At 36.9% G+C, this 24,743-nt stretch overlaps 1 protein-coding gene across 10 annotated transcripts in view; it reads left to right on the top strand.

The window, feature by feature from the left end:
- ADGRB3 (adhesion G protein-coupled receptor B3) overlaps window positions 1–24,743 on the top strand; it is a 448,620-nt gene that overhangs the window by 233,290 nt on the left and 190,587 nt on the right. For all 10 annotated transcript variants that reach the window (XM_038130254.1, XM_038130259.1, XM_038130260.1 and 7 more), the window contains one exon: window positions 24,527–24,673. In XM_038130254.1, the coding sequence (XP_037986182.1) occupies window positions 24,527–24,673 (147 nt within the window). The remainder of the gene's footprint in view (window positions 1–24,526; window positions 24,674–24,743) is intronic.

The following is a 24,743-nucleotide window of genomic DNA, read 5'->3' on the forward strand; positions in this document are numbered from 1 at the left end:
TTGGTGATGATGTTAAAAAGTACTTGTCCTAGCACAGACTCCTGAGGGACACCACTTGTCAAGTGTCCATCAGGATACTGGGCCATGAACCGCTATCCTCTGGATGTGACCAACCAAATTCTAATCCATCAAAGAGTCCTCCCATCAAATCCTTACCTCTGCAATTTAGAGAGGAGGGTGTTGTTGGGACCATGTCAAAGGTTTTACAGAAGTCCAGAGGGAGTCCATAGGTCTTGCCTTGTGCACTGATGCAGTCACTCCATCACAGAAGACCACTAAGTTGGTTAGGCAAGACTTGCCCAAGGTGAAGCTGTATTGCTGTCTTTAATCACCTCCATGTCTTCCATTTGGCTTATAATAGTTTCTATGAGGTTTCCAGGCACAGATGTGAGGCTGACAGGGGTTCTGTTTAATCAATAATAATTTACCACGAAATATTCCTTCAGCATCTTCCCATGCTTTAAATGCTTTTTGCTGTGTTTTCATTTCCAAATCACTTTAAAGTTCAGAAAAATTACTCTAAATATTAACTAAATATGAGCCACATATGAACTGCTGCTTCTTGTCAGATAAAAAATTCCAATTGTGTTGCAAATTTCACAGTAACACAGTGAGTTCTTGGTTTCCTTCTACTAATTTTGGTTTAGAAATTCATTGCTAATTGAATGACATTTCTAATTGAATACTAGTTGATGTAAAATTTGAGCACCTAATGTGTTTCACAGGTATGCTAATCCCCTGAGATCTTCCATAGAGGGGATTTTATTTCATCTTTCTTTCAAGACACAGAAACAAGTAGTTGTGGCTTAAAGAGTTACTAAACAGCCGTGCTGCAATGACTTTCCATTGCACATTCTCAATTCACGACAAATGGGAAGTGAAGATAGGTACATTAACTATACAGTAGGCTATCACAAGCCACATTATAATAATACATTTGAAAATAGCTAAGACCAAAAGGACAGTTGCCATGCCCCTGCTAAACTTTTCATTGTGATGACTTTTAATGCAAATTTTTCATTTCTTCTGAACAAAACATCAAAGACTGGTTTCAAATCCAGATAATCCAATATCTGTACTTTATTGGGGAAGCTTAGTCAATTCAAATGCATTTCCATTAAAGCAAGGCCTATCTCCTATTAGCTTTCCTCTCAAGGATAGTGAATACGCTACAAAAGACATAACAAATGTAAAAGCAAAAATTTATTTTGTTCATGCATGGTGGGGACAGATGGTATTTGTTTTATCATTGCACTGTGTATTATATTCCTTTAAGAAATGATTAGGTGAAATAAAAGCCTATGATACGAGGTAGAAGCCTCCTTCCTCATCCTGCTCTTTTTCTTCTTCTTCCTCCACCTCCTCCTCCTCCAGACCAGCTGAGCAGACACACGAAAATGATAGTGTGAACAAACAGAAGCTTTTGCTATCCCTCAGTGTCCCTGAATTCACTGAAAACACAGACCCACCTGCAAGGATACAGCATACAGTGGGACAAAAGCTTTTAAACCATGTTACCCATCTCTGTTAACCAATAGCTTCCAGTTTTGTCTGTTTTGAAGTTCCTAATTTTAGATTAAAGAATTAACCTTGGCTTTTAATAGCCTTTTGAATTTTTCTCTGAACGCTAAAGACCTGAGCAGATCATCTCAGTGCTTTGGCAGATTTGAGTTCTCATCACAGTGAACTGTTAAGTGTTTTGAATATAAGTAATAAAAGGTGGGTGAACTGCTATTAAGAAATATTCAACCTTTGACTTATAAAGGAAGTTTCTGACTGGAAGATTGGAGTGCCATAAGCATAGCTGTCTTTATAGACGCAGGTGGAATGTGGAACTGGAAATAGAGAGCAGTATTAGGGGATACGTATTTCTATGGCAGATTCAGATCCTTTTCTAAGTGAAAATTTTCCCAGTAATATCAAATAAATTTCCTTAAGAGCAGCAGCCAAAAAAATAGTTAGAGGACATTCTCTTGTCAAAAATCAAGCTTACAGCTCTAAGATGATATTAATAAAAACCCAAATAATCTTGAAGAGCAATATGTTGTCATGGGTGTTATTTAGAACTGAAAGGAAAAAACAAATTAGAATTTTCAGCATATGAAAAGCCACTTTCTGTTAATGTTCATTTTATGAATATGGATGTTTCAGTGATCAGTAGTTTTATAAAATGTGCAGATATCACAAAGTTACTTAGACTAGTCAAAGGTGGAAAAGATTGAAGATTTCCAGGAGGTACAGCAAAATGAAAAGGAGAGGATATACACTGCCAGATTAAATTCAGTTTTGACAGAGCATTTAAGAGGGAGTAGATCAAGCCATTCAGAGGAAATAGCAGCACTAGTGTGCAAAACTAGCAGTCTAAAGAAAATACAGATTTTTTTTTTCAGTTTTCAGTAGCTATCACTTGCAACACTCTTTTCAATTGAGATTATATGGCTTGGATTCATTTTACTTTAAGCATCACAAAATTTGCGAAAGTCATCCTAAACTTCCTTTAAAATCAAGGGAGAGTACTGCTCAGGGGAGCAACTCTTATCATCTCAGACTTCTAAAATAAGGGCATGTATTGCCTTGTGGAAGTTCTGCCACTGGCTGTAAAGGCAGCCTAATCACTAGCTCGTGTTTCAATGATTCAGGTCATATAAAGCAAAGAAGAGTGCTTCTTTGTGAGTAAATAAAACCTGTGACCACAGAGAGGTTCAGAGCTGAATGATTCAAAAACCAAAACAAAATAATAAAAAATAAATAAAAGACAATAATTAAAAATCAGATTGAGAGTTGGACTTATTACAACAGATATTTGAGAACAGATTGTTAAAAGGGACTGCATGTACACAACGAAGAGTGAATACAAAGCAAAACTAGGCTGATATCTCTGTTTAATCTTGCTAACAGGAAAAAAACGAAGATTCCTAACTCCATTATAGCACATTCAATTCTGAATAAGCATGAAGTCAAGGTCCTGCAAGGTACAAAATAGAAACAAGTAGATGTGTTTCTACATGGTGGATGCAGCTAGTTATAAAATTATATAAAAAATGAAGAGGTGTAATCCATATTTCCATGCATAAATCAACTTTTAACAACCTGTTATCTCTCAACTTAAAAATGGCTGCTGTGACACTGGTACTCTGATGAGTAATCTGATTTAGTATAGTAATTAACATTTCATTTAAAACTTGAAACTGAGCTGCTTACATAAGTTTTATAAACGTTGGCAGGAAACAGTCTGATTTCTGCCTTCACAGACAGTCTAGGATGCCATATGGCAGATGATGTTTTGAAAGTGTCCATTGTCTCCCTTCTTTGCACACCTTATTGTTACACCTTCAATCTCCCATTCTGCTTTCATGTCCATGAAATTTTAGGAAAACTCAAAAGAATCCTGCAGGCATATGGAGTGTATATTAAAATTTTCCAGTCCTAGCTAGAGACACTTAGAAATGTTTGTGACCAAAGGAGCTTTCGGAAAATGTACCTACTCTAGCTATAAGACATGAGCAATGGTAAACATGCTGAGGTTTTGGAATGCCAGAAAATAAGCAAGCTGATTTTTGTCTGTTATTGTGGGTTCATTCACCTTATCCCAGGCTAAGACTTTCACATCTTGTAAATTGTAAATCCTGTTAATACTTTCTAGATACTTGTTCACGTTATATGATTTGTTTACTTATCTGAATGGCGTCTGCCTTAGTCTGCTTATCTTTTTTGTATTAGAATTAGTGATATGTGTCTTCAATGCAGCACTCGAGATCCTCTGACTCATATATCACAAATGTCATGCTGGCCTAAAATATACCAAGAGACCAAATTTATTTAAAATTTGGAAAGGGTCTTTTTTCAAATATATTAAAGGAAACAGAAAAAAAGGCACAGCCTTGATAATAACTTGTACAAATGTATAAAGAAAATGTCTAAAATTTTCAGCCAGGAAACAAATATTTCAATAAATGTAGACACAGATACTCAGAATTCATTTGTAAATAAATTTTTTCTTGTTCTGAGTCTGTGTAGTGCTAAAGCACAGTGTGGATTTGAAAGTGGGTATTTATAGTTAATAAAAGTTCAGCTGCTAATATTTCAATGTTTTATCTTAATTTCTCTTAATCGTGCACCTATGACACAAATAAAAATTTAGATCCTGTAGAGTGGCCCCAAAAAAGCCCTTCAGATTTCTCTCCTGTTGCCATCAAGTTATTCAAGAGTACCCCATGTTTCACAAAGGAAAATTTCACCTTTAAGCAACTGTGTGAATTGTACTTGCTCCTTTAAGAAGGCAAACAGGAATCACTTCTTGTAGTGTGTCCTACTTCATCTGTAAATATGTAAACATTGTCAAGGAATCATCCAGGGAATAGGCCAGGTGAGAAAACAGTTTTCACAGACAAAATTCATGCTTTTCTCCTTGTCCTGTGGAGCACAGTCGGTCACACTCTTGTTCTTGGATTGCAAACATGTTGGTCAGAGAAGTTCTGAGTTCCGTCTTCTGCCACATCTTTTTTTCATTCACGACTTCAGCTCCTGGTTCTCATCCTCTTTGTTTCACACTCAGATGTAGCCCATCGGTATTTCCTGCCCCAAACCTCTATGCTGTTGATTGAGCAGATGCTCTACTTGTGTGAAAGGGAACACCTATCACTTTTTCTTTCCAGTTCTCAAAAAATCCATCAAGTCCTAGGATTTACACACTGCCAGTATCACTCTCCTCTTTTTTGTATTCATTACTTGCTCAAACCATATGTAATAATCCATAGCTAAAGGCTTCCAGAAGGGAAAAAATAAATAAAAGAATAGGGAAACTACAGAGAAAGGTCAATTGCAAATTTTTATACTCGTAATACTTCTGCTCTATGTATATTCATATCATTTCCTTTGCAGCAGTCTCAGCAATTCCTTGATCAGATCAATATGTTGGCTTTCAGAAGATTCAAGCTTTCTCCACTGATTAAAGGGGAAAGACTTCATGCACATTTTGAAGGTCTAGCTCATTGCAGCGTCTCACTTAATGCCTGAAGTAAATGCTCAAGAGCTCTTTCTCAGTATTTCTTTCTCAGTATAAAATAAGCTTATTAAATGATTCACATTCCCTGAAAACTTGCTGTGAACAGTGCATAAAAGAGTAGACTTTTTCACTCTTTTCTAAGCCTGCATACTCAATGATCCTGAGAAAATACAGCTCTGTTACTTAAGATTGAAAATTCCAAATATGAAGAGAACATCTATATGAATTTTTATCAGTCCTCACAAATTTGGATAAGAACCTAACTTGATTCCCTAGCTATACTCGTAGTAATAGTCATAATTGTGTAGTAAGTTTTGCGTATACAGTTTATTAAGTAACCTTAAAGATAAAGCTAAATAAATTAACCATTCAGTATTTTTAAATGGGTGCTATAGAAACTAGAATAGTTGAAAGTGTTTCCCTTCTCTGCCTTATTTTAAGTGAAGTAAAACATTCTAAACAAATGGAAGCTATGAAAAATACCGACATGCAGGCTCTTGTCTCATTAAAAAAAAAAAGTCTCCAACTGAAACAGAAAGTAGCATCTACAGCCCACTTGTGGAAATTCCTCTTTGCAGTATTTATGTATCTTATATTGTTGTATAATTTCTAAATTTCTGCCTCTGTAAACTCCTTTCTGAATCATTCTGTTTCTTCAAATGAGCAATTAACAGCTGTTGTTTTCTAAAGAAATCAATTTATATGACAGGCCATTTTTTAACTGGTGCATTTAGCTATTGACCTGAGAAACTAAATACCTGACCTTATTCACTTCTTTGCCTCAGACAAGAGGACCTTTAGGTGACTTCCAACAATTTCTGGGTAGAATGAGGCTTAAGGGGAAAGAAATTAAGCGTCCGTGGTGGTAATTTTACATTAATGCAGTGATGGAGTCAATGCATACCCCAGAGAGTTCGTTTCATAGTAAGGTAGTGCCAAGTGGCAACAATCATGTTCAGTGAGTGTAGTGTCAAGATATTCCAAACAATACAGTCCTTCCTTAAACAGGGTACCACAGTCCAATAAAAAGATGCAATTCTGCATGGATTGATGACTCATTCTGGGATTTTTTGGCCCTAAAAGAGTTACCACAAGAGTGTCCAGCCATCACAGTAGTACATCAGCTAGAGATGGTGTGGCTAAGAACTGCAAATAGCAAAGTTCAGCCCCAGTTTTAATGATTTCTACAGCATTTTGTTACTCACTCACTACTGAAAATGAAAGAAGGAAAATTAAATAAAGTAAACCCCCCAAAATTATAAGTCAGTTAAAATAGGAGTAAAGCCATCTATTAGCTCTGCCTTATACTTGCACTGTGTCAGAAGCAGGTCTATTACCAAAGGCTCCATTGTGAATATGGAGTTAACATGGTTTATACCAAGCTAATGGTATGGCATACTGCCAAAGCTTTTTTTCATTTTCTGGCCTTTCAAGGGCAAGAAAATAAAAAACAAGAAAAACCATAAAACCTCAAACAAATAAAGAATAAAACTATAACACCCCCCTCCCCCCCCCCAAAAAATAACCCCCTCCCAATAGAAACAGCAACAACAATAAAAATCTGTAAAGAGTCAAAAAAAAACAATCAACCAACCAAGCAATAAAACAGAAAAAGGAGGGGAAAAACTTCCATCCATAATATTAGACAAATCAACCTGCAAATAGTGGTAAAGATCTGCTATTTTCAAACTGTGTAGCCTGACAATTGAGCTAACAAACTGGAGAGAAATATTTCATTTTTTGAGTGAGTTTCATGAAGGTGTTATTGGACTAATAATATCAGGTAAAGTGGTTTTATGGTAATATTTATTTTGGAAGTGAGACTGTCAGATATTGAGGTCAAGCTTCAAAACCATGAAAACATATGCAGACATAATTCTGTGCAATTGTGTTTCTCTAACTGTAATTTTTTATTTCTTTTTTCAATATGGAGAGTTGGACTTCAGTGTGTAGACCTAAGAGACTGGACATATCTCTGCCATTCTGTTAAGGTCAGACTGTATAATGCCAACAGAGCTAAGTGTCAGTGAGATTAGTTCAAAGCATCCCAAAGGGTCCGTGTACTGGGTGGGCTAAAAACACCAACAGGGCCTGAAATTTCTAACGTTTATTTTGTGCCTTGTGATTTCTGAACCCATAAGTTCATCCATTTCACGGTTTAAGTTTTTCTTTCCCTTGGCTTTGGGTATGAGTTTTAGGACCTCATTTGTTGCTCTGTCTAAAGGTAGAGATAAAGAATCTTTGATAACATTTGGGATTAAAATCAGAGGTTTGTTCCACTACAGATGAATATACATTGATTCTTTTATTTTTTCCCATGCTCTAAGCCCCATTACAGTGGAAAGGAGACAGAGAAAGAACTCTTCCTCACTCAAAATATGTGGTACAGCTCTGTGGCCTGCAGTGACTGAATGCCACTAGATGCATGCACAAATACTTAAATCACCTGCAGTGGCACCAAATAGCTTGATATTGTTGTGATTGTTTTTTTGTTTAAACAAACACTCTCTACAATCATGGAGACGTGTAATCAGCTCTAGGCAGCATTATTCTGTAAATCTTCTATTAATATAAGTTGGGAAATGGTCTTCTAGAAAAGATATTTGATCTCATTGCTTGAAAGATTTTTCATATAATCTGTGGTTCAATGCTTATGGTGTTATTTAATGACTATTTTTTGTGGATTTTTTTCTAACATATAAGATGTTCCAGTTACCAGTTACTTTAATTATTAGCAGGGTCACCAGTTACTTAGGTCACCAGTTACTTTAATTATTAGCAGGGTCGGCTCTATGCTATTATTTTGTAACACATTGCTAGTAAAATATCATGGCCTCGTGCTGTCTGCTGTTGCTCAATAGTCAAGTATTTTGAAATTAGATAGATTTTAAGAACACCTGTGGGAAAATAGTTCATTGGTACAGTTACTTCTCCAGAAAATCCTGTCTGTGGTCCTGTTGTAGAAGAGCATAACTAGAATGTGAGCTGATATGTAAGGCAAGTACTTGGAAACCCATGCATATGTGTATGAATTGTGCCCCTTGGTGAAACATATTTCCCCTATATTGGCACCAAAATCTCACCTCCAATAACACAGAGGAATGAAAAGAGACTGGCCTGCCCAAGGGGAAGGAGTTGTGGGACAGTCATCAGGATGATTGGGTCTTCAGGGATTGGCTAGCAGGCAGGCTGCTGCATCTGCACACACAAGACATCTCCTGTTTGTGAGAAAAACATTTATCAAAAATATAGCAAGCTTATCCCTTCCTTTCTCATTTTAACCTCAAGGGAATAGAATATGTTCATAAAGATTAAAGGGAATGTCTCGTTTTGCCATTAGGTATCTTAGATTGTTCATTGCAGAAGCATGGAATGAATGTTTTTAATGCTCATTTAGCTTTGAAAATTGCATCACTATCTAGGCAATGAAAAATAATAGTCTCCATTCACAGTCAACAATGCACAAAGAAAAGTTAATTTCTGCAAAATGAATGTCATTTAGCATTGCCAAATTGAACTTATACCTGTTTCTTGGATGAATAGTTCCACTGCTGGAAGACATGGCTGGTGATTTTATACTGCATCATCTATTTTACATTTGTGGTTGTACTTAGAAATAATTTTCAGAAGTTAAAATTATACATACCCAAAACTCTTGTAAAGCTAAGTCATAGAGACTGCACGTCAACAGGGCAAGACATTCAAATATGAGACAACTTCTACTTAGAAGTGGTATTCAACAGCAAAGCTCAGAGGATTTTGAAGTGTTTATGTATATACTGTTTTTAAATTCATTTGACAAGATAATGGATGCAGTTCACTGACTGTATGTCTTGGTTCTTTGGATGTACTTAAAGAATGCATTTAAGAATTTTCTTTCAAAGATGGCAAAATAAGTAAGCAAGTAAATGTGTAGGAATTTGGTAATTCTTGTTTCTTGTATGCATTTGTTAGAATATTTTTTTCTGTTCATAATTTTGTCATTATTTAATTCTTTAACAGCATATTTACTCATGAGCTTTTTAATACATGGTCTGACAGAGTCTCTGTCTAGAGAGCAACAGGCACATTTTCAATGGCTTTTTCCCCTATAGATACAGGTTTTATTGTTACCACTAGCTGCTGTATCCAAATTTTTACCAGTCACTCAGCATTAATCTGCACTGTCTGTGGTTTTAGAAATGTTTATAGTCTTTTGTAGCTATATCTGGTCATGAAATAAAATTGTTAACCTGAACCTTTTCTCTTCTTTTTTTTTTTTTTTTTTTTTTTGTTGGTTGGTTGATTGTTTTTTTAATTTTTTTTCTTTTATTTAGTGCTTCATGGAAATATAGCTAGACCTCCCACTGAACAATCTTAAACAAAGTTATTTTACCTCTCAGCTCTGTTAGACAATTATCACAGGCTGTCTGACAAGCTAGAAATTGTTAAATTACCAAAAAAGTATTTTGTTTCTTCTCAATATTTGAACATCTCAGTGGTACAGAACATTAGGACTTAATATTTATATTGTTATCTTAATTTTTCATGTTGAAATAGTTTCACTTAGTAGAAGTATATAAACAGGAAGAACTTTCCTGTTAAGAAAAGGAAAAGAAAATTAAGATCCATTCTATAATATATTGAAATATGGACTAAAGGAGAAAATTATTCTGTAGTTGGTGTCTAGGATTTTCCCAGAAATGTAAGAAAAACAAAGCAAGTTACTGTTCAAGTAACTTGAGTTTTCTTTGTTCTCAGTTTAATCATTCGCATGCATGTTGAATTGATCTGTTGCAGAAAGACCTAAGAGTGGGAAAAGGCATTATACAAAAATTCCATAAAGATAACCTAAATGTAGTGTATTATTATTTAAAAGCCCAAGGATTTGCTTATTAAAACATACTTGCAAATTTTATTTAAAGGCTTTCATTCCCCTCTTATCCTATCTTGTGTATAATTCCCAATATTTTATACCTCTGTTGAATTATAAAACTTATTTATTCATATTAATGTACTTAAATGAGCTTTTTCACATTATTAGTTTTTACTTCTTTTGTCGCTTCTACTAAGTTCTCATCAGCTCTATTTTTAATGTGTATAGAACTATAGAAAGGTTGATTTTGGAAAAGACCTGTGAGATCATTGAGTCCAACCATTAACTTAACATTATCATGTTCACCACTAAACTATGTCTCTAAGTGCTACATCTACACATCTTTAAATAACTCCAGGGATGGGGACTCTGCCACTTCCCTGGGCAGAATGTTCCAGTACTTCAAAACCCTTTCATTTAATTTTTTTTTTCCTGATATCTAACCTAAACCTCCCCTGGCATAACTTGAGGCCATCTCTTCTTGTCTTTGTTACTTAAGAGATGATAATGACCCCCACCTGGCTACAGCTTTCTTTCAGGCAGTTGTAAAGAGTGATAAGATCACTGCCCCCCCCATTCCAAGCCTCCTGTTCTCCAGGCTAAACACCCCCAGCTCCCTCAGCCATTGCTCATAAGCAGTGTCCTCCAGACCTTTCACCAGCTCCGTTGCCCTTCTCTGAACTTGCTCCAGCCCCTCAATGCCCATCTTGTTGTGAGGGACCCAGAACTGAACGCAGCACTCAAGGCACAGCCCCACCAGTGCCAAGTACAGGGGCACAATCACTGCCCTGCTCCTGCTGGCCACATTATTGCTGATACAGGCCAGGATGCCATTGGCCTTCTTGGCCACCTGGACACACTCTGGCTCATGTTCAGACACTGTTGTCCAGCACTCCAAGGTCATTTTCCACGGGTCAGGTTTTCAGCCACTCTGCCCCCAGCCTGTACCACTGCATAGGATTGTTGTGTCCCAAGTATAGGACTTTGCACTTCATCTTATTGAACCTCATACCATTTTAATCAGCCCATCAGTCTGATTGTCCAGATCCCTCTGCAGAGCTTTCCTACTCTCTAGCTTTCAGCAGTCACACCCAACTCTGTATCATCTGCAAACTGGCTGAAGGTGCACTCGATTCCCTCACCCAGATCATGGATAAAGACATTAAACAGCCCTTGCCCCAGTGCTGAGCCCTGGGGAACTCCACTAGTGACTGGCCACTGCCTGAATGTGACTTCATTCACCACCACTCTTTGGGCCTGGCCACCCAGACAGTTCTTAACCCAGCAAAGAGTGCCCCTGTCCCAGCCATGGGCTGCCAGCTTCTCCAGGAGAGTGCCGGGGGTGACTGCCAAAGGCTTTACTAACGTCTAGATAGACAACATCCACAGCCTTTCCCTCATCCACTAAGCAAGTGACCTGGTCATAGAAGATAACCAGACCAGTCAAGCGGAACCTGTCTTTCCTCAACCCATTCTGTATCAGCCTGATCCCGTTGTCCAGCACACGCCACATGTTGGCACTCAAAAGGATCTGCTTAATCAAGACCTTACCTGACGAGGATGTCAAGGTGACAGGCCTGTGGTTCTCTGGATCCTCTTTGCGACATCTCTTGCAGATGTAACTGTTTGTGTAAGTTCTGGGGAAAAAATTATTCTGTGTCAAATTCATTTCTTTCTCCAAGCACTGGAACCAGTATGTTGTCTCAGCACACACACTGAATGATGACTTTGAGCACCTTTTGAAAATGGTTCATTGCAATGTAAATATCCCTTTGCAATAAACTTAATGTACTTGTAGAACACAGATTTTTAAATCATAAAGATTTCATTAATAGCCACAATTTACATCAGGATTGGTCCAGATTATGCTGACCACATCTGTGCTTCTGAAAAAAGGGACTGTTTTGAAATATTATCAAATAACTGAGCATCCTTAAACTGACCCCATACTTTGTTCATTTTTTGTTCAGCTTGGAAATTTTATTATGAATGTTTGCCACCAGAGTGCAGTCATTTCAGTTTCCAATAAAGCGCCATTTAGATGTTTTGGGATTAGAGACAGAAAACCCATTTAGTACATAAAAAATATTCCATAAAAGCAAAAGCACTGAAAAAACAACACAGAGCAAAGACAGGAAACTAACTAAAGGGGGGAAAAAAGCAATTTTCTTTCCAGGATCCTGTAAAATACTATTTGTTGGGTAACAATACTATAATCAGGATATGGTGGGCAAGAAGGATAATATATAATATATAATATAATATCATAATATCATATATCATATAGCATGTTTTGATTGTCCAGTTCTCCAGGATATGATTTGTATTAGGAAAGCCATCTTGACTACAGACTATAATTCAAATACTTTTGGAAGACAAGAAATCCTTTGTTTTTTTCTGGCTATCTCCTAGGTCTAGCTGTGGAGATAATTGCAGCTACTCCAAGTAAGGTATGGCAGTAATAGCAGAACTGGACTCAGTTGTGGAATACTTGACACTGAATAATTTTGCAAGACTGAATGTATAGATTACTTTTTTAATAATTTGCTAACATTTTCATACATTTTTACCTTCTCTGGCATATACATTTAGGCACTCTTTTTTAGGACTTGCAGGTAAAGGAAATTAGTTGTAGCCATTTTGTTGTATTGGTGGGTCACAAAAACTCTTGATCAATAGAAAACAAAAAAAAATCCATTCTTGCTTCTTATTTCCATATTTCATGTTCATGATAATGCTTTTAAAAGATTCATCATGATTTTTATGTAATAACATGTACAAACTCTTCCTTTTCACTTTAGCTCATAGGTATTATTGTGTTTTCTGGAATGCTGCATGATGTAGAATCACATTTTAACTTTACAGAGCTTCTACCTACAGGCAGTATTTCCTAAAAATAAGGGATAGTTCACTGAAGCAGGATAGTTCCAGTTTGGGGGACTCCTATTCTGAATAAAAGTTTCATGAACATACTGCAACGAACAGCACAAGAAATTGAAGAAAGAACAATAGCAATAAACCCCAAATTTGTATTGAATAACTGTAACAGAAAATAGGTTGCAGGTAGGCTATAGTGCCAAAGAGAGAGCAGAGTCCCATCAGGTGCTTGTGTTAGGAATGCAAGTGTCGTGGAGCCAGGCACAATGGTGGCTCCTTGTAACTGTATCTGTCACGCCTCAGGAAAACCTGAGACGTTTTCTTAATCACAGTAATTTCTACACATTAACTGTTCCAAGTGGTCATTCTCCACTGCATGTAAAAGCAAAACTGAAGGCACGCTAAGGGCATCTGAAAATTTGGTCTGAATCCAAACAGACATTTTTTCATATGTAGAAGCCTCTCTGCTGCAGGTATAATGCTATGATATATCTTGAGTTGATTGTTTTGGCCATATTCTATGTTTAATTTTGGCATTGAGCTCAGTAATAATGTGCTTTTTATGTACTCATCAGTACAAGTAAGGGTTAATCTAATATTCCTACATGCATTTTAAGCTCACTGTGCATCAAAATTCAGATGATTTTTTAAAACCCTGAGAAGGCAACACAAGCAACCCTGATTAGGCATCTCTATCTTTCTCTGTCAACCGCACTCAAAATGAAAGAAAATGTAAGACACCTGAATTCTGACAAAGGAAACAGTAATGGTGTAACATCTGACTTAGCTGACTAGTTGACTGTTTGCTTCGATTTCTTTCTTAGATGCTTGGATCTTTTTTGCTTCCTCCTCCCACAACTCTGATAAACAAGAAAAGCCTCTCATTTGGGGGGAGTGGGAGGGAAAATGCGGGGGATGCTGGAGATGGGATGACCAGAATTAGATAACAAGAGCTGAGCACAAGGTCCACATGCCATAGTGATTCATGTGATTGTGTTATAACAGCTCATAATAACCAAGCTCTGTCATTCTTTATAGGCCAAATTTTCTAGTTAGATCTTTTTTTAAAGCATCCTCATTGTGCGGTTGTTTTATTGAAATGACCATAATAACAGTGAGATATTTCTCCCGAGTTATTAAAGTTAATTTTGAATTCAACAATGTGAACAAGTAAATCAAACTCAGTCTAATTAGTATTACTTACTACTTAGATTGGATAGCATCTATATGTCCCAGTGAGGTACTGGGTTTTGTTCTGTCATGCATGATGTAAACAATCTAAATAAAGCATGTGAGCATTATCCTGAAAATTATATTTCACAGTGCCCCAGGACAACCTTTTACAATCCCTTGAGCAAATCTTAATCCACTTTATGTCCTCCATGGAGAAAATTCAAGATGAATTAGACATGCTTACAGAATACAAAGACCTAGTTATGAACTCCTGTGAGGTAGGTTAAAATCATGGCCTCAACATGAAACTGAGACACAGGAGATCTCTGTTTCTAACAGTTCTGTTAGTTCTGTTTCATATTTTCTGTGCGACTCTGCTCAAGCCTGTCTAGAAGGCATTTAGTGTTCCAGCATTTGCTTATTAGCTGCTGTGTTCAGGGAGAAGCAAGAGTAGGCTGCTCTGTGGGAGAAAACAGGAGACATCAGGGTGTGCACACTGGCCTCACTGGCAAAGGCAAGGTCCCACAGCATCCAAACAAGAAGAGCAGAGAAGGTCTGTGATGGTAGCCAGACCCAGCTAATATTCCACATCAACAGACAAGTCTGTAACAATGAGGCAGATCTGACATCAAGCCAAGAAGTTGAAACAAAGCATAAGGGTCAGGATCTGGTCCAGTGGTCCTTAGGAAAGCCCATAGTGATAAGGTGGGTCCAAGGTCACTAAATCTTGACATGGCATCCACAGGTCAAGGTTCAGAGAACCAAAATACATAGCAGTGCCCAGCCACAGCAGATTCAGCTTAAGTGCAGCTCCTGAGTGAAGGGACTGTGGGCCCCCACTTCTCACAGCCTTTTCACTGTAGTCTGATCTAAGCCTCAAAGTTGCATGCATTCGCAGCTGATTTTGAGTACCTGTAGTTTAAGCTGTAGAGGGGTGTGTGTGTGTGTGGGTATGTGGGTGTGTGTAATGGGGATGCACTGGTACTGACAGCTTGAGCATCATGTTGAATGCCAAACTCAGATCTAGTGGTAGATGTCCACTAGAGAATTAGTCTGATGCTGACCAGTAAATGCTAAGCTTGTGACTAAATTCTGTGTCCTATATTATCACTGTCAAGAATTTACTAGCGCACTAATTTGAGACATCACATTGTAATCTGGGATTAATTAAAACAAACCTGCCTTCTTTCTGAACCTTTGATTTGTATATTATGCCAGTAATCAAATGAATATTCAAATAGGGAGTTGGTCTTCCTTTTCCTCCTGGATAAGTTTTGATGGTAAAAGCCTTGAATCCGAATGGACATTCTCATCCAAGATAAGAAAGTTATGGTTTGTAATGCCTTCAGATGAGGGCCCCATGTTCAGAGGGAGACCTAATTGCATACAGATCTTTCTGCTTCAAGTGCTCAAAACATAAACTCAGTATTCTAACAAGCAATGTTAGACCAGTAAGTCTTTCTCTGACTTGGCCAGGTTTTAAAATAGAAAGCAGCTGCAGATGCGTATAGAGGGGACTACTTTTGTTGGTAAACATACCTAAAGGCTTTTTGAGGATCTTATCTGTCTAATTTCTCAACCGTAATGGAGCTGAAGTGTAAAGAAAGCACTGTTTTCTGCTTCTGGAACTAAAAATAGAGAAACTTACACATTCCTGCTGGATTTCTGTAAAAACAGGAGCCAGCTGCGAGCATTTCTTCCATATCCACTGTTCTGCAGGATATGGCTTTTAATTGATCTTTCCTGTTCAGGATTCACTAGCTGCTTTCATACTAGTAATCTCTGGATTTCTATGCCAGAGTAATTTACAGTTCTCTCAGTTTTAATTTTGTTGTAGTGTTATCTGAAAGTTCTTCACAATGCCATTCTGTATGATTATGAAGAAGCTGTTCACCAGTGAAGTATAGTAGAGATCTGGTTTTAGTTTACTATAAAAAGCTGTGATTAAAAACATATATTGATTCCTATTATTTATTTTTTCCCTCTGTGTGTGGCTTTTCTACATCAAATTTTCTGTCTCCATGCCTGTAAATTTACTTCTTACATCATCTTTCAATATCCTGAATAACTTAGTTCACATCTTTATACATTTCTGAATGATAGGTTTAGTTATCATTTCCCTAGAGGTATAGCCATCTCTTCTTTGCTTCAGTTCACTGCTTTTGGGAAGCAATCATTCTACTCTGCTCTACATCACCCCAAGCAATGTAATGTTCATGGAATATTTTTATCAATTCTCTGCTAATGATTTTTACATCTGCTTGCCTCCTTACTTATCTCTTGTCCTGTCAAGTTCTCCCCATCTTTCTTTAATGGTTTTTATTGGATACCTAACCATGAGTAAGCTTGATAAATAAACATGTAAATGATCTCTCAGTCTCAGCTTTTCTTCTTTCCCCCTTCTCTGCTTCATCATCATTTCTATCTTCTCAGCTGACTACTTTAACATTGCCTTCAGTCTCACTCTCTTTGCCCTTGTTATCAGCTAGAATCATCAGCACAGACACTTCATCAAGTCACCTCAGTGACTGAAAAATGTTTGGTTTCTGCACCTTACCTGCCCAGCCAATCAAATATTGTGTTGTAGGTGACCTTGCCCACTCAGTATTGCCTCTCATGGTTTTCTACTTTATGTCTGTAAATTAAAACTCATGCACTTAAATGCCGGTTCATTCTATCTCCTGCATCAGTATCCATCTTCTGTCTTGCTTTATGCCGAGTCTTTCTTTTCTTTAAGAAGTGTTTTGTGACCAGGCAGGAGAGGCTGCCTGAGAACATAGTTTTAGTAGCATGAATGCACAGTAATACTAGGAGGAATGGAAACAAATAAAGCTCCTTCAGAAACAGAGTACCTTTGATGTGACCCTACCTCTGGGTCTATTTGGCTGCTCATATTTTCATCTTCTTCAAAGTAATGCCCAGAAGGTGGAGTTGTCTTCTAATTAAAGAAATACAGCTTTCTACCATATGTTTAAAGTGTTTTTCTAGATTATCACATATTTCAGGAAGTATTCAGTTTATCCCAAGAATACATTTTCTTCTATCTGCTCATAAAAAACTGTTTACATTTTCAAAAATGCTGCTCATAAAAAACTGTTTACATTAGTTCAACTGGATTTTCTTCATACTTGTTATTCAGATTAGCAGATTGATTTTCCTCTTTACATTCCAAATTTGCTAGCTTCCAATAGACACATTAAACTTATAGGATGCATTACTAATAAGTAAATAGTAAAAAATGATTAAAATTTACAAAAATGCTGAGCTTCCATTTCTCCCACCCCTTGCCCCAGGGAATATGCAGAAGTAGTACCTGGAACATATAGAATTCTATGATATGATAGCTATTTCCATTAATTAGCTTTCTATGGGAATAAACTTTAATATTTTCCATTATTATTTTAAAGAAAGGTTTATTGTCTATAAATACAATTTTTAGATGTCTAATTATTGTTTGAACTTTTGATTTTAAAATTTTATTTCCATACCTGAAACAAAGTTATCATAATGAATTTGAAATCAGAAACCACTTGTGGGATTGCATATGCATATGTGATATTTCATGAGTCTATGAAATTTGTATATTCTTGAGTTTTTTCTCAAGTACAGAATTTGGTCCTGAGCAACAAAAGTACACACAACCAAAAGAAAACACTTGCCTGCTGCCTATGATTTTTTTTTTAATTATGTAAGTAGCAGAAAAAATCTGAGTTGTTATTAACTGCATCCTGACCATTGCCTGAAACTGTGCTGCTTTCTAAGTTGTCCTGTATATCATACTGATCATATTATGGTAATGGGTAATCTTTTCCCCACGGCACTATCTATAGGAAACAGAAGAGAAATATTCAGAGATCACTGTTAAGGTAGCTTCTTGATTAACCAAAGCATTATTCTTAACCTTCAAACAGTGAGTCTATTTAAGGCAGAATTTGCTTGACAGCAAAGGAAGGATTCATGCAAGTTTCATCCTTGATCAGTGAAAATGTCAATGAAGTGTCTATTTCTGCCTTTGCCTATACTGGTACTGTGTCTTGCTACCCAAAGCTTGAATAGTGAGATACTAGCTGCTTTGGTCTGATGAGCTGCAGGAATTCAAGTGCACAGCAGGCTTCTCAGGACATCCCTGTCTTGTCTGCCCATGGAACAGTAGGTTCTAGTTTAAGAATTTATCACTTCTGTATGAATAGCCAGGAGAAGTAGAAGATATGCTAAGTTATATTTTCTTAGGAGCCTTTTTCTGATAGTGTGATGTTGGTTCATTGTGAGGAGATTTCGTGAATATTATTTACAGAAGGAAAATTGCCATGTTGTTTTTCTTATGTTCATGTAAGAGGATGACACTTCACCACAGTCCTTCTGTTATACATAAGCTTGTAGGTGGTGAGTTTATCTTTGGACTGAGAGAAGGATTTTAATCAAGCCTGCTCATGTGCAGAGTTCTGTAGCAAATCTGGAGATCCACAAATGACTCTCCTTTAAATGGGGGTTTCACCATTTATGTTGCAAATTTTCTTTGAAATGATGGGTTTTAAGTGGATAGAGAAAGTCTAAGTATCTTTTCTTCAACCTGTCCATCTTGCTCTTTGTTGATGATCCAGGCAATACGTAGTTCCCCATGTATACGACATGGACTGACTTAAATAAGCTTTTTTATTCTATTAAAAAACCAAGGTTTTACATTTTGGGTCAAAAGAATGATTGCAGAATATATATTTTTCTAACTGAGTCTTCTTAACAAAGATGTTTTGCAGAAATGCTCAGTGTTCAGAATTTCAACACAAAAACCTTTCATACTCTTTGTTAAAATTCTTTGTTCTTCATATTCTTGTTAAAATCATCTGTGGCAATAGCAATACTATTTTACCCAGAAATAGATTTAGCAGGAGCTGTTCCAGAAGGGCAGTAAAATATTGTCTGTTTCAAAAATCAAAATGTGTGAAGTGATGAAGTTTACTAAATGGTGAATAATATAAACCTAGTATACCATCAATGAGCAAGTCAAAATAGGATAAGAAAGTACCAAATGAGACTGCTAACATACTCATTCTCTGTTTGTAACTGAAATGCAATCAAATTCCGTATCGTGAGTTACTGAAAATTAGAGAACAACGTGGTTACTGTGCTGTTAAAGCACAACACACCCAGAATATTATCACTTACAAGAAAGCAGAATCAGAACTGGTGTTGCAACTAAGGGGAGAGATCTGTAGCAACCTGTAGATCAGGTCTATAGTCTCCCCTGTGAGGGGAAGAGGTGGGGCAGGCGCTGCACTCTTCTCTCTGGTGACCAATGTCAGGAATCAAGGAAAGGGCTAAAGCTGTGTTGATGGGGTTTAGGTTGGATATTAGGAAAATCTTCTTCACTCAGAGTATGGCTGGGCACTGGAAAAAGCATCACAGCACCAAGTTTACCAGAGCTGAACAAACATTTGGACAGTGCTCTCAGGCTCATAGTGTAGATGTCCCGTGCATGTTGCAATTTTAAAACCTGAATCTCTATAGTGAGAGCTGAAGTTGCATTTAGTGCATGAGAAAACATCCAGTTGTTTTTTCTGCCATGCCTTTCGGTGAATCTGATTTTCTGTTCAAATTGATTAATATTATTCAAGGGTCTAATTCTGAAATTGTACCAGTTTTTGTTGAATACAGGAGGCTAATGGGTGAATACTGAAGAGAAGGGGAAAATTATTCATGACACTTACTTGGTTGGGTTTTGGTTGTTGTTGTTGTTTAGCAGCCCGGATCAATCAGAGAGCTGCTAGAAGTTGAATTAGGCAGCTTATAACTCACTCAGGGTTATAGGGATCAAGGCAATACATTTCAGCTTTTCTTTTCTAAGCCATGACTTACAAAAGCTACTTTTACAGGAGCTACACTATTTTTTTCTCTCCAAGTTTTCTTTATACATTAATTAACTGCTTTTGTGCTGTGCCAAATAATCTGCTTAAATATCATTCACATATTATTGTGTATAACCAGGTCATTTTTATAGTGATGAAAAATTGTCTATTCCTATCAGCTTGGCATTAATCAGTTGCAACAATATTTTGTATTGGTTTTAGTATGATCAATTAGTAGCTACCAATTCTGAAATTTTCAGTAGAGCAGTATCACACAGATTGTCTGCAACTGCAACATGAAAATGAAATAAAGGGAAAAGAAATATTTAAAAAGGATATTAATAATTAATCCATTACAGTTCAAAGCATCACTAAATTGATTAGTCGAGACTATTTACATGGATTCTTCTGAATCAATAATTACTATGGAATCATCAAATACGTATGTATTCTTATGTGTAATTGAATTACTGTTTTGTAGTTTATACTAAAGTGCATCAAAAAATACTGAAAGAAGCCTCCTGTCTTAGGCTCCCTCCACCCAGAGCTCAACCTGCCTCTTGCACTGTAGATGTGCACAGTGAGCACCTGTAATAAATCACAGAATGATACAATTATAGAATATGCTGAATTGGAACAGACCCATCATTGAGTCCAGCTCATGGCCCTGTGCTGGACAACCCCAAGAATCACACCATAAGCCTGAGGGCTTTGTCCAAGTGCTTCTTGAACTCTGTCAGGCTTGGGCCTGTGACCACTGCCCTGGGGAACCTGTTCAGTGCCCAGCCACCCTCTGGGTAAAAACCTTTTGTGATATTCAACCTAAACCTCCCCTGATGCAGCTTCAGGCCTTCCCCTCATGAGGATGTTGAGAACTGCAATGAGGTGTCCCATCAGTCTCCTCCAGGCTGAACAGACCAAGTTACCTCAGCTGTTCCTCATACAGCATCCCCTCCTGACTCTTCAGCATCCTCCTCATGTTCCTTTGGACACTCTCTAATGTCTTCCTGTATTGTGGTGCCCAAAACAGCAAACATGACTTGTAGGAATTGCCGTGATACAAATAAATAAGAGAATTTTCCATATTGGAAGAGTTTAATTTATCATGACACATAAAGATCTTCCTCAGCTTCTGCTTAAATAATTTTAATTTTAGATGTCTTTTTTTTTCTGTTTTTTCATCTTTTTTTCCCAATTTAATTTTTTTATTCTTATTAATATACTCTTTCACTATTTTTCCAGTAATATACAATTTGTGTGTTTGTATAAATAAGCAAAAATACTCATACCACAGTGCCTAAAGGTATCCTTGTTTGCCAAGTGTCCCATCTCATCAACTCAGGACATGATGATTTGGTATGGTAATTTGAAATAATAATAATAAAAAAAACCAAACCTGTGAGAAACCTTTGCTTTTTTCAAATGAGAAGACATAATCCTTGTGTGGCAGTTGCAGAACTGAATCATTTGGGCTCCAGAATCTGAAGCATTGTTTTCTAAGACAAACCTAACATGAAAAGAATACAATAATGTGCAAAGTGCATGACATCTTACTATCTGTGTATAAGAACCTTGCATTTGAGTTTCTGACATAAGAATGACCCAGGACATGAATTATATACATTCTCTTCTAAAAGGCTTGTTAATTTTAAGTTCACAATAACTAATTATTTTATGCTGCAGATTAAAACTGAGGTAGAGAGCCTCATTTCACAATGGGAATGAGCCAAAGTTTCATTGAAATTAGTCATAGACTAGTATTTAATAATATTAGCTTTCCTAAAATATAAAATACAGTTTAAAGGCATCCTGAAGAGCTGGGAACTATTTCATGTATCCACCTGGTCGTGTTGATAGACCTGAACTTGTTGCCTCCAGTCAAATCCCATTAAATTATCTTACGCCTTGGAGCATCAGAAACACATTAGGCACATCCTCATGGAATCATTTGGCAAAGAATCTAAAAAAAAAGACCTTATAATCTGTGTGAATCTGTAAGAGGCAGACTTTGAAGGACATGAAATATGTACTGCTGACTTAGATTCCACTTTCCATTACCCAGGATGCCTAGGTACCTTTCCATGGCACTGCTTTCCAGCATCTCATTCCCCAGTCTGGATGGAAATCCAGGGTTTGCCTCATCCCACATGTCAAATCCATCACCTTCCCATGTTGAATTTAAGATGGCTGGTGATTGTCCAGCTCTCTATTAGGGTCTCTCTGCAGGGGACGTCTCCCTGCCTTTGAGGGAGCTTCAACAGCTCCTACCAGTTTCTTACCATCAGTGAACTTGCTTAGTACCTCTTGCAGTCCCGCATCCAAGTAATTTCTGAAGTTGTTGGCAATAACAGGGCTGAGGATGGAGCCCTGTGGAACCCTCTAGTGGCAGGTCGCCATCACCCTTTGTGCCTGACCTGTGAGCCAGTTGCTCATCCATCACATGATGTGTTTATCCAGCTGAATGATGGACATTCTGTCCAGAAGGGTTCTGTAAACGACAGTATCAAAAGTTTGACTGAAATCCAAGAAGATCACATCTACTGGCTTCCCTTGATCAGCTAGGTAGGTTACCTTCTCATAAAAGGAGATCAGGCTTGAGAAGCAAGACTTTTGTTTGATTGTAAGTAAAAAAACTTTCTCAGAGCCATGAATGGGAATATATAGGATGATAGAATCATTTAAGTTGGAAAAGAGCTTCAAGATCATTGAGTCAAACTGTAAACCAAACACTGCCCAATAAACACATATATTTATATTTTTTCCATATAAGCTGTAAGTCAAAGTTTTAAGGTTTATGCTTTGTTATTCGTCACCTAAACAATAACAAATATTTTGGAATTTTTTGTTTTGAGTATTGTTTAGGTGCCATGATAAATGGCCCTATTTAGAATACAGAGAGAGACAGAGTACAGAAAGTACTATCCTAGACCCTCACCATTTATCCAGTCCTAAAGTGGTTTTCTGTTTTGCAGAGTGAATTCCATTGAATAACATTGATTTCCTATTTCAATAAAGGGAACTGTCATCCAAAAGGGGGATGAAATATTAAGGCTCTGCTATCTAATTAGATGGATAGCTAGATAGGTGGAAACACAGATAAATACTGTGCAAATAAAAAACAGACCGTTATTGTCTTATACAGGCTGTTTTTAATTTTGAAAACTAAATAACTGTTAGCTTAATTTTATTTATGGGGACAATAAAATTATTTTTAAATTTTAAGAACTATTGGAAAAAATCCATTTTTACAATGTTAATATATTCTGTATAACCAGTGATTGCATGTGAAAGCACGCAATCCATTTTATGCCCCAGTAATTCTGAAACACCTGAACTCTATTCCCTCCACGCACCACCTGAAAATTCACAGGACTAAGCATCCTCTTAGTTCTGGGAATGGATTTGGCAATTGCAGCCTGGAGGGGATTGTAACTGGCATTATAAAGCCCTGATAGTTTTAAAATGGAAAGTTTGAAACAACCTGAAGTACCACCTCATTAATGTGATTCTGTATACATAATCAGTCTAATTTGAAAATAAGAGTCAGTTATTAAAGAATCTATTTGTAGAGTTAATATTGTTAACTTCCTAATTTTACACTTCTCTTGGATTTTAATTACGGTTTTCTTTCAAATAAAAAGTTCTGATGAGACACCTAATGGTTTTCTACTTTAATTTTGCTGTTCTGCTTGTTTTTACAGCTCTCCCCCACTGAATTTATGTTTAACCCCTTTGCAGAGTCCTTGCAGTGAAATCATTAACCAGATTAAAGTGTAGTCCTGGTATCCAAACTCTTCCACCTGCATCAGCCTCTGCATAAATTGATTAGGAAGGGCGTTGCACAGGGAATGGCTCTCATTGCAGCTTACACTAAGAATGGAGCTAGGCCCCAAGTGTGGTGTTTGTCATCTCTCTGACTGTATGTAAACGCTTGCAGCCCTGTCAATTCCTTTAAAGTAGTTTGAGTCTTACTAGACACTGACTGTGTTGCCATGGAGTTGTATTTAGATTTCACAGCAAAGCTGAAACTGATTTTCAGGTGATAGTTGAGTTAGAAAACGGGGAAAAAACAGAATGAGTAAACCAAATTCCAAACTGACTATTGTTAGATTTGACAGCTATTTCTTCTGTCTTGATATATCTGTTACAGATGTAACACTGATGTTGTTTGGATATTGGGGATTTTTAGGTGGAAAAAATATAATAAGAGGTCAGAATGGAGATTGTTCTTTCAGGAAAAAAAATTAGGTGCTAGACTGCTTTACTTTACTTTATATGAAAACAACAAGGTCTTTTAATATGTTCATCTCCTTAATGGATCTATCTTGAAATTGTGCCTATATAGAGGATAAAAGTTCTTATATTGTTTCATTAGCCTGTATCTAGAAGTTATGTTTCCCAAAGCAATTTTAAGCATCCTCTTACTTTTATTGTCACATTCGATCATTTTAGAATTTGCTCTGGAGACACAAGGATGTCCTTATGTGTGAATTTCAGGGTATAAGCTGGTACATTCAATAATCCCTGTTAAGAAATTTAATCAGAATCTGACTGACAAATGCTATGATCAATACCACACAATTAATCCATAGTAGAACTGCATAATAAACAGAAGATTATGCTTTCTGAGCCAGTTAATGTCCTATGAATTCCTGCTTTACTTGAAATGTGTCATTAAAAGTTTTGTTATTGCTATACTGTTGTCACTCTATGATGCTTTAACATATGAAACACAATTTTAATTTTTTATGATTTTATGATTTCTCTTACTAGTGGCTAGCATTCAGAAGCTTCCTGCTGCATCTGTTTTAACTGACATCAATTTCCCCATGAAAGGAAGAAAAGGAATGGTTGATTGGGCACGAAACTCAGAAGACAGGGTTGTTATTCCAAAAAATATCTTCACTCCTATGTCAACAGGTAAAAAAGCATATCAGCATGTGAATTTTCTATGAGCTTTAGCAAGGCAACTGTGAATCTGTCTCATGGG

This window comes from Motacilla alba, chromosome 3 (assembly GCF_015832195.1).
Source record: "Motacilla alba alba isolate MOTALB_02 chromosome 3, Motacilla_alba_V1.0_pri, whole genome shotgun sequence".
NCBI lineage: Eukaryota > Metazoa > Chordata > Aves > Passeriformes > Motacillidae > Motacilla > Motacilla alba.